This window comes from Mastigoproctus giganteus, chromosome 9 (assembly GCF_048544385.1).
Source record: "Mastigoproctus giganteus isolate SK-2022 chromosome 9, ASM4854438v1, whole genome shotgun sequence".
NCBI classification, from domain to species: domain Eukaryota; kingdom Metazoa; phylum Arthropoda; class Arachnida; order Uropygi; family Thelyphonidae; genus Mastigoproctus; species Mastigoproctus giganteus.
The window spans coordinates 101,476,760-101,496,459 of record NC_143583.1 but is presented as its reverse complement, the minus strand read 5'-3'; the positions used below and the strand labels follow the sequence as shown (position 1 = coordinate 101,496,459).

The window sequence follows — 19,700 nt, the reverse complement described above, 5'->3', positions numbered from 1 at the left end:
CAGCAGCTCTATATCCTTCTTAAAATGAGGCATCTAGACCTGAATACAGTACGCAAGGTGTAGCCTGACCATTGCCTTATACAAGGGGATAATTACGTCCTTATCCCTGCTAGAAAAATTCCTGCATATCATTGACAAGACACAATGAGCTACTCTTGCAGTTCGTCTGCACTGCTCAGAAAACTTCATATCTGACTGCAAATTACCCCCAGGTCCTTTTCATTCTCTAGCACTGTCAGTGTAGTACTACACAGTTCACACGTTACTCTGGGGTTATTGCTTCCCATATGCAGTACTTTACATTTGCCAATGTTAAAATTCAGTTGCCACCTCTCAGCCCATCAGCCTACTGTCATTAGTGTCATTAACAACCCTACCGACCTTCGTATCGTCTGCAAACTTAGATATTAAGCCTGATATACCATCATCAATATCATTAATAAATACAGAAAACAACAATGGACCCAACACTGACCCCTGGGGGCTCCACTAATAACATTAGTCCATGAACAGCAGTCTCCATTGATTACCACTCTGTCTTCTCCCACTCAATGATCCCTTTATCCATAGCAGCAATTTGCCTCCAATGCCTCACTGCTCCAATTTTGCAGCAGCCTTCCATGTGCCACTGTATCAAAGGCGTAAGATCCAAAAATATGATATCAAAATTATTCTTTGCATCCAGTTCCTTTGTGACCACATCATAGTATCCAATCAAATTGGTCAGACAAGACTTACCCTTAACAAACCCATGCTGTGTCCGAGCTATAACTGAAGTCTTGCCTAGATGAACCTGCAGTGCTTCTTTAACCAGTGCCTCCATTAATTTCCCTGGAACCGAAGTTAAACTAACAGGTCTGTAATTACTTGCAGCCCTTTGATCGTCTGTGGATTGGGGTCACATTTGCACATCCTCAGTCCGTGGGTACCTCCCCTGAGTCCAAGGAAGCCCTCATAATTATGGTTAATTATTATGAGAATTATGAGAAATATTGATAATTAATAATTATCATAATTATGATATGCTTACTTCCTTTGCTGCCTCCTTTAATATAACTGGATGGACCTTATCCGCCTTAGGTGCTTTTTCTTATGTTTATCTTCAACAATGTCTCCTCCACCTTGCTCTCAGTTATTACAAAATAATCTAGCGCACTGCCAGAGTTTAACTCACCTCTGGCATTCCCCTCCCTGAATAACTCCTCGTGTGAATGTAGATGCAAAATACTCATTTAGTTTGTTAGCTACCTGAGCAGGATCATCAACAGTTGAACCATCGATATCAAGTGAACCAATCTGATTCATCCCCTTCTTTCTAGAGTTTACATAAGTAAAGAACTCTCTGATGCTTTTGCCAAGGATTTCTCGTAATCGGCCTTTACCTGCCTAAACTTCTCTCTGACTTGGTTACAGACTAGCTTATATTTATCATAGGCTTCTGTGTCACGTCTTAATTTGTATGTATCCCATGCATTTTTCTTCTCTGCCATATGTCTCATTAGTTCATCTGACATCCATTTAGGACTAAACCTTGAAAAATATTTCTTAGTTGGTATGAAACGCCTAGTAGCTTCCAAGATTAATTCTTTGGAATGCTTTCCATTTTGAATTTGCTGTTGGTAACATCATCAGTTGGTCCCACCGTATAGAATTTAAATGCTGTCTCAATTCCACTCTCGCATTTCCGGTTCATAACAAAGAAAACAGAGTCTGGAGAGGAAATCGCGCAAAGGATCATAGGAGGTGATCTTGATTGTGTTCTGAGCTGACATAAACCAGTTGGTTGTGGGAAAACGTTTATGATTCGGGGCATACCACTTAGGTGGCTTTGGGCTGACTATTACCACCCGTGGCTGAAATCTTTTGGTAACCAGAGAAATGGATATCTTGAAGGCAGTGATCTTGGATGTGCTCAGAGCTAGCATAAACCAACTCTGAGCACATCCAAGGTCATTACATTACGTTCGCTTCAGCCTTACCAGTTGAAGCGCATTTAATGTAGCCGTTTCAGCACCCGTCTGTATTACCGTAGCGGTTCTATATTTCCATCAAGAGCCGAATCTTAAAAGTTTTTTTGCAACCAGCTGGGCCGGTCAAGAATAATCGGTTCGCGATTGGGAGTGGTAGACTCCAAATTACATGTATGAGTATAATCTTTTGTTTGTCATTTGCCATTCTCATTAAGTTCAGATTCCTCGTTGGTAATCAAGTTTTCGCGTTTCTTTGCAATTACACTGATTCGGTTAAGCGTGGCGAACTATAGATCCTCATTCATCTCGCTGTTTGGATGATTGTCAAAGTTTCGAAAGAGGTCTTCTCGCAGTCACGTTACAAGGGTATGCAGGTCATTACCGCATGCTTCGTCTGGGTCAACGTCGTCGTTGTCTTGACACGTTGTCTTTCATATTTCACTCGTTTTGCTAATGTCCAAGTCCGATTCATACAATTTACGACCTAGTATGAGCTCTTCATTCTCTTGGTAGATCTTGACATATTTCATCACTGACAGTATCTCTGTTTCCTCATTGCGAAATGGAATGTGCAACATTACCATCTCGAGTTTGTACTCGTTGAGATCCTGTGCCAAGTCATAGTTTTGATAGTGTATTATGCGTGGATACTGTTGTTTCTTGCAGATCTCGATAGCGCTGCATGGGTGATTTGCGACTAAGCATGCCAGAGTAACATGAGCCAACATGATTGTAAGAATACAAATACTTGTATTGTTGCAATCGTACTATTCAACAAATGGCTACAATTAAATGGGTAATTAGGCTATCGGCCTAAACTCTTCCAAACGTTGATTCGGTAGAGTAAGCAGCGAAATTGCATCGTTCATGATTTCGGTTCTAGTTGTTCGAAATTTAGCAGGTGTCGTCGAAGATGTTTACACATAAAACATCTTTCGTGCGTATAGGGTACACACGGCGCCTCCGTGGGCAGGAGCAGCAGTGCATAGTGCACGCTTCTTGATTAGACCGGGGTTCGAGCCCGTGACCACCAAATACGGAGGATGCGAAAGGTCAGGGAATGGCCACCGCATATCCCCGGAGCAATATGGCCTTAGTAGCTAATGCTCCTTAAAAAAAAAAAAAAAAAAACCAAATAGGGTACACACGCGATTTTTTTCACTCCGTGGCTGAGTTAGTCAGTCCCAGCCGTAGATAGCAAGGATTTTCCTCGGAACTCGAGATGGGATTTTTCGTCCATTAAAGCAAGCAAATCGACCAGAGAACACATGGAATTTTACAGACAGAATGCACCTGGGTAGATGAAGTAACTTTTTGGGTGACCCTAATAAATAGTTTTTTTTTGGACCGGCGGACTGTGATCTTCACCACCATATGTGAATATAGGAGACTGTTGCACTCATACGACTTACGTTTCTTCCTGTGGGTGCTGGTAATAATACATTTTAGTTTGGTGCGTGAATAGTTGTAGTCCACCTCCTCGTGGAGTGGATGGGTACTGTGAAGCAGCCTTCCCGGTGATCGTTGCTTCCTAGTAGCTAAGTGGCCAGAAGCAACTAAACAACACAAACTCGGCAAACATAGCAGTACACTCATCTCTGTCTATTGTACAGAGTTTTGTATTCATCACAGAGAGCCACGGCGGAGTTGAACTAACGTTTAGGGGCCGCTTGACATAAGACAACACATATCCACAAGGGACCAATAGCAATTACATTGTTTCAGTGTCCTCCATGACCTGGGGAATCCAGTGCACTGTGCCACTGCACCTTGCTGGTGAGGAAAGGAGAAGATTTGTTTGCATTCTACCCTCTCATTGGCGCACTCGTCACTAATATATATATATATATATATATATATATACAGGGTGTTTCAGTTAAACGTTTCAGAACTTCTAAGAGGGGTAGGGTACATCCTGACAACTCGAAATCATATAGCAATGTGGGGTCGGAAATGCTTTCCTGAAGCGGTGTTGTACACAGAAGCACCATAAAGAAAAGAGACCGTAAGTGAGAAATCGTTTTAATAATACATGAAAAGAAGCAAAAGGTACATGGATTAAAGTAAGTGTTCGAAGTTTCTTCCACGGGCTACAATGCACGCCTCACATCTCCGACGCATGGACATCCGAACATTCTGGAATACTCCAGGCGAATTTCGAATTTCTTCGGCAGCTACTGCGATTCTTGCAACCAGCTCCTCAGCATTGTCAACAGGGGTGTCATAAACTAGCGATTTCATATGACCCCAGAAATAAAAATCAAGACATGATAGGTCGGGTGACCGAGCAGGCCAACGCACGGGACCACCACGTCCGATCCACTGTTGACCAAATGTGACATCCAGGTAGTTACGAACATCTCCGCTATAATGGGCAGGGGCTCCATCGTGTTGGAACCACATTGTCTGTTGCGTAGATGCAGAAATCTGTTCCTCTCTCAAAAGTTGTGGCAATACTTGCTGCAGAAAGATCAAGTAGATAGGTCCGGTTAGACGACACGGTAACAGGTAAGGTCCGATGAGGTGATCTCCCATAATACCGGCCCATACATTGACCGAAAATCGAATCTGTGCTGCACGACGTCGTATTGCATGCGGGTTCTCGACCGCCCAGATATGGTCGTTATGCGTGTTGAAAATTCCTTCCCTTGTGAAGGATGCCTCATCGGAAAACAACACTTCAGCAGGAAAAAGGGGATTTGTAGCACATTTTCCAAGGTACCACTGTGCGAAAGCAATACGAGGTTGAAGAAATTTCAAACACTTACTTTAATCCATGTACCTTTTGCTTCTTTTCATGTATTATTAAAACGATTTCTCACTTACGGTCTCTTTTCTTTTTATGGTGCTTCTGTGTACAACACCGCTTCAGGAAAGCATTTCCGACCCCACATTTCTATATGATTTCGAGTTGTCAGGATGTACCCTACCCCTCTTAGAAGTTCTGAAACGTTTAACTGAAACACCCTGTATATATATAGATAGATAGTAAATTTTCTTCCTTATACCTTTTTAGCATAATTAATAAAATGTTGAGTGAATGTTAAACATTTTTTCTTGTTACCACAGAACACGAACAGAGGTGCATTCAATATATGATCGATATTTTAAGCATCACACCTTAATAAGGAACTAACTTAGGAAAACGTTAAGCTAAAATCATTCATAATTTACTGACAGGTTCAGATCACTCGGGGTACGTGAGAATTTTTGTTTTTTCCGTTTGCGAACCTCTCTCCGACAGGTGATGACCTTTGGTATACAGTGTTGGGCGTGGACCTGTCGCCACCTCTGCAGATTGTGTTTCCGACTAACGTTTACATTTCCCTGGACGTGTTTTAGACTCTTTTCTTTCATAATGCTTTGAAGATTGCATTGTTTGTTATGCAGTAATGTAAATTACCATTTATTTTACCCGTTATTATTGTGTCCTCTAGATGTTCAAGAAGTGCTCAATATGAATGTGTTGTTTTATTCCATCACTCTGTTGCTTATCTCTTTTTTTCTTATCGTATTCGTATTTTTAACCATTTCAAGAGCGTATTCCCTGCGGTTTACGAAGGATTACGATATATGGACAAAAAAGATTTTTGTCTTAAATTACCTTCTCACGTTTTCAAAACTGTTTTGTAAACTCGGGCTCAATTTTATCTTCAAAGCTTGAACTCCCGCTCATGTTACTGCACTGCAAACTAGTGCAGTTTCTTGAAGATATGGTACAAGGTGACTTGATCAACATCCAAGCCAGTCAACAACATAATGATGTGCGGTTTCAGCAATTTCAACTTAGGCTGAGTAACATCTACGGCGAGTATTAAACAGAAAACTTTGCGGTAACTGAGGAGCATAATAATGGTAAAGGGGTTTCCTCAAAACTGCCAAAGTAAACTCTTAACTACAGTAAGAAGGAAACCATATTCGGCTCAAAGTCATTCGCTAAGCCAACCTACTCCATACTCAAACGTGGAGGCACCTATCGTTTTTCTCCTTACGCTCCTCAGTTACCGCAAACATCTACTAGCCGTAGATGTTTGCGGTAACTGAGGAGCGTAAGGAGAAAACATCTCAGTTAACATCTACTAGCCGTAGATGTTACTCAGCCTAAGTTGAAATTGCTGAAACCACACATCATTATGAGCTTGTCCTGCATTGTCAGCGAAATTCTACAAGCAATTTTAATCACTAATGCTAGGACGCTCGAGATATGAAACCATGATATGCTCATGATCACCCATTGATTTCCCGGAAGAAACAACGGCTTCCAACTCAAGTGGTATTGTGAGTGTCTGTGATTCAGTGGAAGATGCGAGAATAGAGTTCCACAAGTGCCTTTTCGAAACCGCATAATTCGATAAATTTGCATTCTTATGCAAGTTCTCATGGGGAAACCATTTCCTGGGTTAAATTATACCCTTAGGTTCTACATTTGAAGTTTTTGGTTCAGTACTTCGCCTCACAATGAGTATTTTGAAAGGCTGTACTCTAACATACCAGTAGCAAGCCAAGAGCTATCGTGCTTGATGGCAGATTGGAATGGTATTGGTAGAATGGCTGTAAATATTCGACTCTAAAATAACGTATTCAAATCCTACTCACATTTTAGAACATTCTGTATAATTAATGTTAAATAAAATAAAAAATAAACTGAATTTCTGTAATAATTAAAATTATAAATAGGGCATTATAATTTTAAGAAACATAATTTCCGAATAAGAATAGTTAAATTTTCATATATGATTCTAGCAGTTGTCCAAGTCACTTGTTCGAAGAGCGTAGATGAACCTGAGCACCCGAATTTTGCATTAGTTCAACAATTCTGTTTTTTATTTAATTACACGACATTAATTCTTTTCTCTGTAGTCAAATTGCATTTGGATTGTCTCTAATTGATCAATAATTTCTCTATCATTCAGGAACAACAAGCATCTTACAGAGGGCGCTGGCTCTTGTTCCAGAAAGAGAAGTGTTCATTGTTGTGAAAGATCTAACCCCACGTCATCGATTACGACAGGAACACTTAATTCTAGCCATCGACTTTCCAGGCACGATGCACGAGTTCACGCTCGTTCTGGAGCGAACAAAGGCACAAGGTAAGTGCACTGCATATTGAAAACAAATTCTGTTGACTTATTGAATTCAAGTTCTTTCATAGAGTGCTATCGTTAAGAAATCACCTGACTTGCCTTTCGAAAATTATTAAAAAAAAAAAGCTTTAACAGCTAATTAAAATCTGGGGTCTTCGTTTTGAAAGTGACAATGGAGTAGTTCAACCATAAAATCTTCTATTTGGTTAAAGATATGTGGTGGCTGCCTTTATGCAACTGAATAGAAGGGACCAAGGACATAGACCAGAACAGCTGTGTGAACATCCAGTTCCTCTTAGAGAGAGAGAGAGAGAGAGAAAAAAAAAAAAAAAAAGAGAATAACAGTGTTTTTATCTTGTCAAGCCATTGTTTGTGTAGTCTGTAACATCTTTATTAATCAGGTTGTTAATAGTGGGCGCTGGATAATAAGAAAAACATCTTGGAATAAAGTAAAAGAGATAAATAGCTGTAAAATACAAGAATAAATTGAAGAGGTTGTAATTAATTGCTGCTTCTTCAGACTGTATGAACATTCCAGAAAACAGTTTATTTTCCGAAGCACTTATAGGTTTGAAAAATGGAGGAATCCGATTAGTTTCACAAAAATAAGTTATTTGTAAATTAGCTTGATATTATTTTAGTTACCATTTAACTTTATGGGGATATGAGTCCATAAAATAAAAATTGTTTTAGACTCATATCCCTATAAATGTGAAACACAGAAGCTCTTCTACTCTAGCAAGTGGCATTGAATGGAAATTTATGTACCGGCTACATCGCATTAGAGAGGTCTGGGATCCGGCCTTTTACTTCCAGGCGGAGAAATAAAAATGAATTCTAAAAGCTTAATGGTTACATCTTTACAAGCAAAATTTAAGAGCTCAGATTCAAATTTTTGTGTAATATCCGGTAGGTTTCATAGCAAAAAAAAAAAAAAAAAAAAAAAAAGGATTTTAATCCTCTTGAGTCTAGTTTTTGAAGTAGTGACATTTTCAAAGGTACTTCAAATGATAATGATACGATTTCCTGTAAACTCATCACTTAAAGCGTGCTGTTTTGAGATGAAATAAGAGGATCAATAATTTGCGTTTATATTTATTTATTTTTCAGCTGAGTGTTACACACGATCGCCCCTTGTACGGCATGCAAGCCAGACGGGCATATTTACAATACAGAGGTTAAATTTACAAAAATATTTACAGTTTAGCAATAAAGAAAAATATGTCTATTAATACAATTTTTTGTTCATTTCTGGATGTCTTCGTAGAGGAGCATTTGCAACACTAAAATTTATTAACTTCGTACTCGAATGTCGTGATGACAGCATTACTCAGAGTAACTAAAAGACGATCGGTTCCAGTTAGTACTGTTGGACTCAGCTGTTTGTTGGTAGACAGTCTTTCTGTAGGCCTTATTGGAGCACAGTTTTTTTTCACAGTTAACTTGAAATCGGTTTAGGGTTTCTATGGTATTTAGTGGGAACATCCTGTTTAAACTTTTCAAGGAGTTTAGATTAGAGTGAAGTGGCTTAATTTACAGGCTGCACGATTGCCTCTGACTTTGTGGGTATTTGAATATTTGTGAATATTTGTCCCAATAACAATAAACATCCACGGTGTCCACTCCATATTTGCATACAAAATGCCTTTTGGAGACAGTGAAGGAGAATTGGAAAATCTTGTTTAGCCACCTGAGTATCCAATATTCTATGTTTAGGAAGGTTTTAACGTACGTTTCAGGAGCTGAGGACCAGATGACCGAAACGTATAAGGCCACCGGGGCAATGCACCTAACAATGTATTCCTTCACCAGTTGAGCATTTTGAACCCCCCAGCTAATTCTTGTCTTGAGCGCCAGATGGCGGCTAGTGTTTTCTTTCTGGCGGTAGTGAAATGCTCAGTGAAGGATAACCTGTTGTCCCAGGTAATTCCCAGATCCTTGTGATGATCGACTTTTTGGGTGGGTTTGCCATTTAAGAGAATGGTGATTTTATGTATTTTATGCTTTCTAGAGAAGGACATCTGGGCAGTTTTAAGAGGGTTAATTTCAAGCCCAATTAGAGAAACGTTATGCTCACTGTCATTACTGGTGGATGAAAAGAATATTTTCAGGTCGTCTGCATAGGTTAGAACGTTATTGCAGGTTGAGAGGAAAGGATTGAGGGCTGTGGCAAATAGAGTCGCAGAGAGCGCCTCTCCTTGGGAAACTCCTCTATTTACTGTGTAATAAGTATAGGATTCTGGGATTCGTGTTTTTCGGCATTTTCGATAGGCTTTTTGTTTGTCATTGAAAGATGATTTCATTTGCCTGGAGGACCAGGGCCTGGTCCATTCAGAAATTCTTAATTTGTTTCTTTAAGTATTCAAATATAGTTCATTGCAAAACTGTAGAACATAAATCAATATTTGCGTCCGATTATCCCTTTAAATACAATCGCCCCGTCATGTCCGGTATTGAAGAGGCTTTTAAGAATTCCTCTAGCCTCTTGTGGGAGACTGGAGGACTTTTTAAAAGCCTCTTCAGTCAGAGCTGTAGTTAAACGATTTCAGGCGTAGTTTCCCCTTTAATTATACCAGGTTTTCATCCCGCACAACGTGCAAATCTGCTCTTAATACACACTATGTGCAGCCATAATACATGGTATTCAGTGTGCAACAATAGGTATCAAGGATTAAAGAAAGTGTTCTTTGATTCTTGCAAAAATTCCTTTTGACTGTTGATTGTGACACCGAGGAAATCCTATGTTCAGACAGTCCAGTCTGGACATAGTCCATAGCTATGTCCAGACTGGCCTTTGCCATTCTCTTTCTACCCCACACAGTTAACACACCGCAGATTTATATAATAATTAGCATTAATATTGATTTATTTTTGTCGTTACACAATGTTTACGAGGGGTATTTGATAAGTTCCTAGCCCAAAGGTTCGAGCCCGTCACCACTAAGTACGGAGGATGCGGAAGGGTCAGGGAATGACCACCGCATATTCCCGGAGCAATATGGCCTTAGTTGCTAATGCTCCTAAAAACCAAATAACCTAGCCCAAACATAGAATGAAGCAATTTGGAAATGAATTAAATTTTATTCAACAGTTGTCTCTAAGTGCTACACGCTTGCAGGAACATTTCCTAATCTTTTCCAAACCCCTTAAGTAGACCCCACTGTTGTAGTTCCGTACGAATAAATGAGAAGGGGGTTAGTAATATTGGAAGGAGTCATATTTAGAGAATAAGATGCGTATGACAACAATTCGTAACCATGTATCCATAGTTATTCGTGGCTTGTGACTGGAATTTTTTTTTATGCAGGAACTCTTCAGAGGATCCACCTGGAGAATTTCTCACGAATTTTGGTCTTTAATTGCTCATGAAATTTCAGAAAAAAGAAAGAACAATATTCACGTGTGATGAATTTATCCTTTGAAGTTAATCAATGAATATCACCCTTCCTTTCTTCCGAAAAACTGATGCCATCATCTTGTAGCTGATGGCACACTTTGAAATTTTTGTGGCAAGGATATCTTTCAAGATTTCACTCTCTTGATTTTTGGATCATAGGAATAAATCCAAATTTCATACATGAAACATGCTCAGCCTTTTGTGAATAGTAATGTACTCGTTAACAGGACATAGTTAGTGTCTTTGCTATGTATTTAATTCAGTCCGGCAATTATCTAAATTCGGGAAAAGAAGAGCAATGTTTTCTGTGATTGACACCGTCCAGACTACGGTTCATCTTTTATGACTATTATTATACCATTTTAATTTCAGCAACCCAGTTCTTGATGATATTATATGATGGGCAATCGTATTGAGATATGTAACATGTCAATCGTATCCTTATGGATTTCCTTCCGGACAGTCCTTTTGAAAAAGGGTGTTTTGATTACTGCATGACTCTCTTCTTTTGTGAAAATATTGATTTCGTTAGACATGACTTTTCTAACCCTTTAACTATAAAATTGGTTGTCATGCTGTCGGAAATGTTTTTACGAAACTTTAGTAAGAAATCCCGGAGTAGATACTCAATTTGCAAATCATCCTAGGTGGCTGGCATCCGAAAGCGTGAATTCCTCCCATTCTCCAAAGGGATGTCCCATATTTTAAAAACAAGAAAAGAAAGGACAGCGAGCCTACATTATGATATTAAATTTTTGACCATAGTTAAATATTTTATCATGGCAGTTATTGCACTGATGATGTACTTGAGAAGGCGACAATAAGCATCGAAAGAGCTAGGATCAACCGCATTATATAAAAGGAAATTTTTAAAAGCGCCTCTGGCGTTAGCATCATAACTTGAGTGATCAGTACATATGTTTTAAGATACAGTGAAAACTTTTTAAAGTCACAGTCCTTTCATCTGTCATCAGTAATCATAATAACGAAGAAGGATATTTTATTTTACAAATGTGCCTTTCGCTTCGACTGAATAGAATGGAGTATTTTTAACATGAACTGAAAGAGAGAGATCTATTTACAATATTATTTTGTGTGCTATTTTAGGTTATATGATTCGATTAATATACAGTACAATAAAAATTGCTTCAGTCAAGACTCGTAATTTGTACAAAGAATTTATAGTCAAACGTGCTATTATACATATTAAAATTTGTAATTTTTATTTGACAAATGAAAAGTGATTTGGTTGTCTACTTGACAAAGGGTCCTTTTTCTTTTGAGAAAAAGGAAGTTGTGTCAGCGAAGACACATATAGTAGATATCGCTATCGGTGAAGTAGTCTAGGCATTAAGTGGTCGTCCTTCTGGAGCCAACGGAGCGCGTGCACACTTTCTCTTTTTCTCCCTCCCCCCCGATTTATGCAGTCCATTGTGGTCCCCTTAGGACTGACAGAATCGACTACGCTCCTCAAAATCAATATTGACGCACGTAGGAAAAATCTCGCGTAAGGATTTTCTGTGGTGACATTTCTGCGTTGTTAAGTTTTACTGCAGACATTTTCCTACTTGCAGGAGGGTATAACTGACTGCTCGCTTTTCTCCAAATGAAGTCTAATTCATCTTCCTATTAATACTGTCAGCTCGGGATTCGAGACTTTACAGAGAGCGCCCTTTGACCCGTACGCCCATCCATTCAGTTATTAAGGTTGATGAAAAAAAAAAGACTTTGCTACACCCCCTTGTCCCGGGCGAAAAATAAAATTGGTTCTGTTTATATCCAACGATGATGTCGTTAAATCGGGGCACACCTTCATTAAAAAGACACTGATGGGCTTCTTACGAGGATGTTATTGTGCTCTCAGAAAACGAGGTAAATGGCGAAGCTTTTATGTGGTGAAAAGATGCGGATTACTATATAATGAATTAATAAGTGAATATACACGCTTGGTCGAGTATAAATGAATTACAGTGTGTTGTATAATGGAACAACCTTTGAGACTTACGATTTTCCAAGTTGGAAAAAAAAAAAAAAAACAAAACAACAAACAAACAGGAAATGATTATTTCCCGAATTCGATCAGAATTGAACTGATCTCTTCGGCCCTTGGACAGGTTTCTCTTATTAAAATATTTCTCCTTAGTAAGGAATACATAAATGAGCTTACATTGTTCTGTGGTAAATTAAAGATCTGCTTTACTAATCCCCTTTGAATGAGAGCGTTTTCTAATCATGTCGTAGAGATAAAAACACTTGAACTTTTATTATAAATTATAATTCTGGAACATTCTGAAATATTTATCCTTTCTTTTATTAAGTTACTCCACACTTGAATTGGTTTCCAGTTATCAGTTGCGCAGATACTTGATTAAACCTCTCTGCCATGTTATGGAGATATATTTTCTTTTTTTTTATTGATAAAACAAATTCTAAATTTCTTGAGCAATAAAGGGGAATTATTTCTTTATGAAATGAATTTGTGCAACCTGCTATCATTGATGCACGTATGAAAGATCTCACTTAAGGATTTTCTGTGGTGACATTTCTTCGGGATTAAGTTTTACTGTAGATATTTTTGTGGCTGCAGGAGAGTATAACTGACCGCTGGTAGCATTGTGGTTATAATAATCACCATCCTCCTAACACTGGGTTGAAAAGATATGGGTTCGAATCTTGTCGTAGATCAATAAGGGTTTATCCAAAAAACACGTTTGCTGGATAAGAAATCATAAAGCGACTATAAAATACGCGCAGTTTATAAAAATAATATATATATATTGCGACTTATCCCTAAGTTGCTTTTGTGCCTGAAAGAAAACCAGCAACCATCCACAGGTTGAGCTGGTAAAAGATCGGGGGTTTTCCCTACTGAAAATCTAGGCAGAGTAAGATTGATTTGAACTCGTGTTTATTTGTAGTGTGAAAGAACGATAGTTTCATAATCTGACTGATTATTGCCACTATATTTAGGATTTTCCCATTTCCCTGTCCTGCTTATAAAAATATAATAGTATATAAGTTTTTATATTTAATATTCTTTCATATTAATCCCTGGCCATTTCAACCAGAGATTAATATAAATTGTTGATAGTCCTGGCTGTGGTCTACATGCAGTTTTGCACCAAGGGTTTTCTCAGCAGCTAAACAGGTCAGTATCTCCGCTAGAACTAATGCTTGGTGGTCTTCGGAGCTAAATTACAGTTTCAAGTGCAAACAGTCCCTCCATAAACAATGGAAACAGTCTGGTACAGCATGTGACCGAACTCAGTATTCCAAAGCTAGAGCACTGTTTAACAGACTGAAATCACAAGCCATTAAAGAATATACTGACAAGACCTTATCCAAAGGCAAAGTGCCATATACCCGTAACTCTGAACCAGGTTCCAATTTCAATCCAGTTGAATGGATCAACTATGTAGCCAGATTCCAAGACAACATCACACAACCATATGATTACCAACCAGACCCCATTTCTAGTCCAGATGATGAGCTGTTTTCCATTCAAATCGATCGACAGCAGTTCCGTCAAGCCATCAACTCGCTTCGTCCGTCATGCACTACTGGCGTCGATAAAGTCCCGCATTTCATCGTAAGGTGCCTCAGTCCATATATCCTTGATCCTCTGCTCTACTTGTTCAACTCCATCCTCTCTCATAGTGTTTCCTGCATCCTGGAGCAAATACGCTCTCGCCCCACTGCCTAAAGTTCAACTACCAAGCCAGCCGAAGCACTATAGACAGATATCCACTGCATCCACCCTTCTAAAGCTACTGGAAAAAGTCCTTCTTCCGCATATAACACGCCATCTTCTTCCACAATCATCAAAACAACTCCATTATGTTCTCCCTAATAGATCAACTGTCTCCAACCTTCTGGCAGTCCAAACGAATGCATTTGAGGCCAGATCAGAAATGGCGGTTGTTTATGCCGATATCGAAGCTGCTTTTGATAGCCTCAACATCTCAGCCCTTCTGAATCTCCTAACCAATTTCTTTCGGATCAAAGGTGACGTTTTCGCTTTTCTTCACTCGTTCCTCTGGAATAGAACAGTGTACCTCACTCATCGCAACCTCTGCTATACTCGATCCATCAATGCAGGTGTGCCGCAAGGTGGCGTTTTACCGCCCTCCTTACTCCGTTTGTGTGTAACAGAGATGATGTTATTATCTATGCCGACGATATAAATTTCCTAAAGGAAATACCACCATCAGCCGACAGGGGAGTGATCACATCGGAAATCTGTAATAAGATCACAGCTTTCTCTAGCCATCTCAACCATTTCGGTCTTAAAGTGAACCCCCAAAAATCCGTTATTATGTTTTTTTCTCTGAAGAAGTGTCCCACATCCATACAACCCTCACTGCATGGTGCAGTTATTCCAAGTGTAACTAAACACAAAGATCTCGGTGTAACCTTCGACCCAAACCTTAGATTCAACTGTCACGTCGAATGTGTTCTACGCAAGATCAGCCTTCATAACACAGATGCAAGAACCACAATCAGATACCTGGAAACCGTTGTGTATCCTACCTTTCTGTATGCCTCTGAAATATGGGCATCCGCAGTACCTTCTCTCATGAAGCCCATCTTCGCCAATGAATACTGGATATTGAAGTGGGCAACCCACAAACATCGACTCCCCCCCCCCCAGCAGAGGACCACCAGCATGGCCGACCAACTTCAAATCCCATGGCTGCCTCAAATAATCCGCATGAGGAGAACTGTGACCACAGTCAAAATGCTGGTTGGCAAAATCAACTCCCCTGACTTCTGGGATATATGCCAGTGGCATGTTCCACTTCCGTCCTTACGAGCCACCCCTCTTCTTCAGCTACAACGGAACAGGCTGAAGATCAGTGACAGATTCCTACCTGGACAAGTACTTCCTACAGTACAAGCCCTGCTAATGATCGGAGTTGACCTCCAGAAATTCGCTTCTAATCGCGATTACAGGCGCTCGTTGGCCGAACTTGTTCCCCTTTTGTTTGGCCGCTGATGTCGACTCATACCGATACCTCCACCTGCTTTCTGCTATGAGGCGCAGAACGGCACGTCGCAGGCAAATTGACGAACTGTTTCACAAGAAAATGCAATACCGAACATCAATTTGGCACTGAAATATTCTGACTTATGTGAATATGCTTAAATATGTGCTTTGTACATATGAACGTGAACATACCTTGGTGTACTGTCTGCCTGACAACTATGTACATACTCAATCTATTGAAAGATTAATGCTACGTTTTTAATTGTTATGTTATCTTTTATATACTGTACAAATTTTTATACTGTACATATTTATATATTATTCCCATATCACTGTTAAGCTCCTGGCTGTGGCGGGCACAATATTGTATCTGTATCTTTACTGTACAATAAAGATTTTCTTCTGTATGGCTGAGGACGAGTCACTATGAAAATTACTCAATTGTATTTTAATTGAATATCTTTGGGAGAGGGAACGAAGCCCGGCAGCACCTTGCGTGCGCCCCTCTCCACATTAAAATACCGCCTTTCTAATTCATTGGGAAATAAATTAATCTAATAAGAAGTTTGAGAGAAGCTGAAAATTTCGGATCAAGGTTGTTGCGCCCAGAAAATTCAAAAATCCAATGTATAGATGATAGTTACCATATGAGTTTGGTGATAGTTCAGCTGAGGAGCCAGAATTCTTAAGGGAAGAGGCTTTTTTTTTTTTTTTTTTTATTATTATTACTTATGTGGGTGCAGCTGATCACAGTTCGATTTAATAACCCAGCGTTTAGTACCTGATGGAAAATATGTAATTTCTAGATAGTCCGGATGTCAAAATGCAACAAAATGTTCTTTGCTCTCAGCCTTTACTTCAATATTTTTAAGTATGTCACTGGATGCACACCGAAATGAGGTAGTAGTAGTAGTGGCATGTGATGCAAGAAAGCAAATGTATGAGCTTATGCAGCATCAGCCAAAAAAAAAAAATCACACCATTCCCTCCAAATGCCGGTCCAGTTCCTCCTTAAATTTATTCAAGCTATCAACTTCCACAACGACAGATGGAAGTTTGTTCCAGCAATTAAACACCCGCTGGCTAAAGGCAAATTTCCGCACATCTATTCTACATCTGTCTTTTCTTAATTTGAATTTATGCCCCCTTAGGTTCGTAATTGTGAACAAGTGGAAGGATCCCATTAGAATTCAGCGCGCTCAATTCATTCAAGGCCTTATATACCTCAATCAGATCACCGCGCAGGTGCCTAGTCTCCAGCCACTGCAATTTGCAGACTTAAGCCTCTCTTGGTAAGAGGATCCTTTCATTCCTCTCACCAGTCTTGTTGCCCTTCTCTGTACACGCTCAAGTAAATCTACATCCTTCCTAAAATGAGGTCTCCAGACCTGTACGCAGTACTCAAGGCGTGGCCTGACCATTGCCTTATACAGAGGGATAATTACCTCCTTTTCCCTGCTAGCAAAATTCCTATATATCATTGACAAAACCCCATGACCTGCCCTGGCAGCCTGTCTGCATTGCTCAGAGAACTTCATATCTGACTGCACAATTACTCCCAGGTCTTTTTCATTTTCTACCACCTTAAGTGTAGTACCACACAGTTGGTACGTTTCTCTGGGGTTATTTCTACCCATATGCAGTACTTTGCATTTGTCAAGGTTAAACTTCAGTTGCCACTTCTTAGCCCATCTGCCCAAATTATCTAGATCCTGTTGCAGTAGCAGACTGCCATTACTGTCATTAACAACCCTGCCAACCTTTGTATCATCTGCAAACTTCGACACTAAGCCTGATATGCCTTCATCAATATCATTGATAAATATACAAAACAACAGTGGACCTAACACCAAACCCTGTGGGACTCCACTAATAACATTAGTCCAAGAGGAGCAGCACCCATTGATTACCACCCTCTGTCTTCTCGCACTTAACCATCCTTTTATCCATTGTAGCAACTTACCCTTAATACCATTCTGCTCCAATTTGTACAATAGTCTTCCATGCGCAACAGTGTCAAAAGCTTTCCTGAAATCCAAATATATGATATCAAAATTGTTTTTTGCATCCAGTTCCTTTGTAACCACATCATAATATCCTATCAAATTTGTCAGACAAGACTTTCCCTTAACAAACCCATGCTGTGTCTGAATTATTGCTGCAGTCTTGTCTAGATGATCCTGCAATGCATCTTTAACCAGCGACTCCATTATTTTACCCGGAACAGAAGTTAAACTAACTGGTCTGTAATTACTCGTGTCACCCTTCGATCCCCCTTTGTGAATTGGGGGTACATTTGCACATCTCCAGTCAGTGGGAACCTCCCCTGAGTCCAAGGATGCTCTCATAATTATGGCTAAGGGTTTGCTTAGTTGCCTTGCCGCCTCCTTTAATATAACTGGATAGATCCCATCCACCCCAGGTGCTTTTTCTTACGTTTAACTTCAACAATTTATCTTCCACTTTGCTCTCAGTTATTACAAGATCATTAAGCGCCCTGCTACAATTTGATAACCTTCTGCCATTTTCAAACCTTAATAATTCCTCACGTGTGAATGTAGATGCAAAATACTCATTCAGTTTGTTTGCTATCTGAGCAGGATCATCAACAGTCGAACCATCGATGTCAAGTGGACCAATCAGATTCATCCCCTTCCTTTTAGAGTTTATATAAGTAAAGAAATCCTTGCTGTTTTTCTTAGCATCTTTTTCCAAGGATTTCTCGTAATCTGCCTTCGCCTGCCGAACCTCCTTTGTGACCTGATTACAGATTAACTTATATCTGCCATAGGCTTCTGAGTCGCTTGATAATTTATATGCATCCCATGCATTTTTCTTCTCTGTTACGAGTCTCATTAGTTCATTTGACAACCATTTAGGCCTAAACCTTGAACAATATTTCTTAATAGGTATGAAACTTTTAGTAGCTTCCACGATTAATTCCTTGAATGCTTCCCACTTAGAATTTACTGTTGGTAACATCGTCAGTTGATCCCACTGTACAGAATTTAAAAACTGTAGGAGACTACTGTACTCGCCTTTACGGAAGCAAAAACCCTTTCCTTTACCCCTGATCAGGTGATAGTCGATCAGGTGTTCATCTAACATCACTTTAGGTTGAAGCGATGTCGGATCTAATAAAATTACTTTGGCATGGAGCTCAAGTGCTACTTGTATTCGCAAAAGTGATGGTTTCAATGAGTATACGATTGCAGCACGTTTCAGCGTTGTTTCTGCCTAGTAAAATTACTTTGCCAGCAACTAAGTAATTTTGAAAAAAACAAAGAAAAAATGCTTTGGTGCAAGAAATGAAAACGAACTAAGGCTATGAGGCGTCAAAGTATTGTACGTAAATTGGGGGTGTTCTATGGTCGGTTCACCTGTTTCTCTGGATGAACTAAACCGGTTTGTTTATTTATCTAGCTGTATTGAAATCCATATCGATAAAGTGTTTATCGATAAAGAAACGCCATATACTGTAGAAACGCATATGATAACCACTGTCCTTCAGCATCAGGAGGGTGGTGGAAAAGGCCCAATTCGAAGTGATGCGAGGAATTTTATTCGTGTTAGCATATGCGTAAAGAGCCTATTATTTTAACCATGTCTGCCTTTCTGCATGTAATAACTGTACTCTTAATGGATGGATCGTCATGAAATTCTACATTTGGTTCTTTTAAAAAGACTTGTCAAAGCTATCCCAAATTTCATTAAAATCGAACCGTTAGAAATTCTGCAATTATTATTTCTTTGTCTGTCCGATATAATTCGACTACGTGGATTTTCATGCAATTCTTCATTTGGTTCCTTCAGAATAATTTGTCGAACCTTCCCAGATGTCATTAAAAGCGGACCAAAAGTCTTCGTTATTTTTTCATATATATCACCAGAGTCGGTGTTCCCCAACGCGAGAATGATTTAGGTGATACACAGAGGGACATTTGCGGACATTGCCAAAAGAACACATATTGGAAATCGCTTCGGGTGGCTTCTTGAAACAACAGTTTGTTGAATAAGGTCGTGTCGTTATGAATTAATTTTCGGTATCCATCCCTATCAGAGAAGGCGGTTAAATACCTTTTCGCCTTTCCGACCACGTGCATATATTTCGCTGATTAACAGCAAAACTAAAACCAGTAACGTCTTAAAATCTCATCTTCGTCTTAAAGTGAACCACATCAAGGCGATATCCTTTTATTATTGATTGATCATAAACAGTTCCATTCTTCTCATCGAGGAACTTATTTATATATATGGATTTT

The 19,700-nt window shown here is 39.4% G+C and overlaps 1 protein-coding gene across 1 annotated transcript in view; it reads left to right on the top strand.

Annotated features, from left to right (window-relative positions):
- The window catches only part of LOC150080595 (cartilage oligomeric matrix protein-like), a 301,419-nt gene that overhangs the window by 12,291 nt on the left and 269,428 nt on the right, over positions 1-19,700 (top strand). The window contains exon 2 of the mRNA XM_090382000.1: positions 6,884-7,060. Coding sequence (XP_090238126.1) covers positions 6,884-7,060 — 177 coding nt within the window. The remainder of the gene's footprint in view (positions 1-6,883; positions 7,061-19,700) is intronic.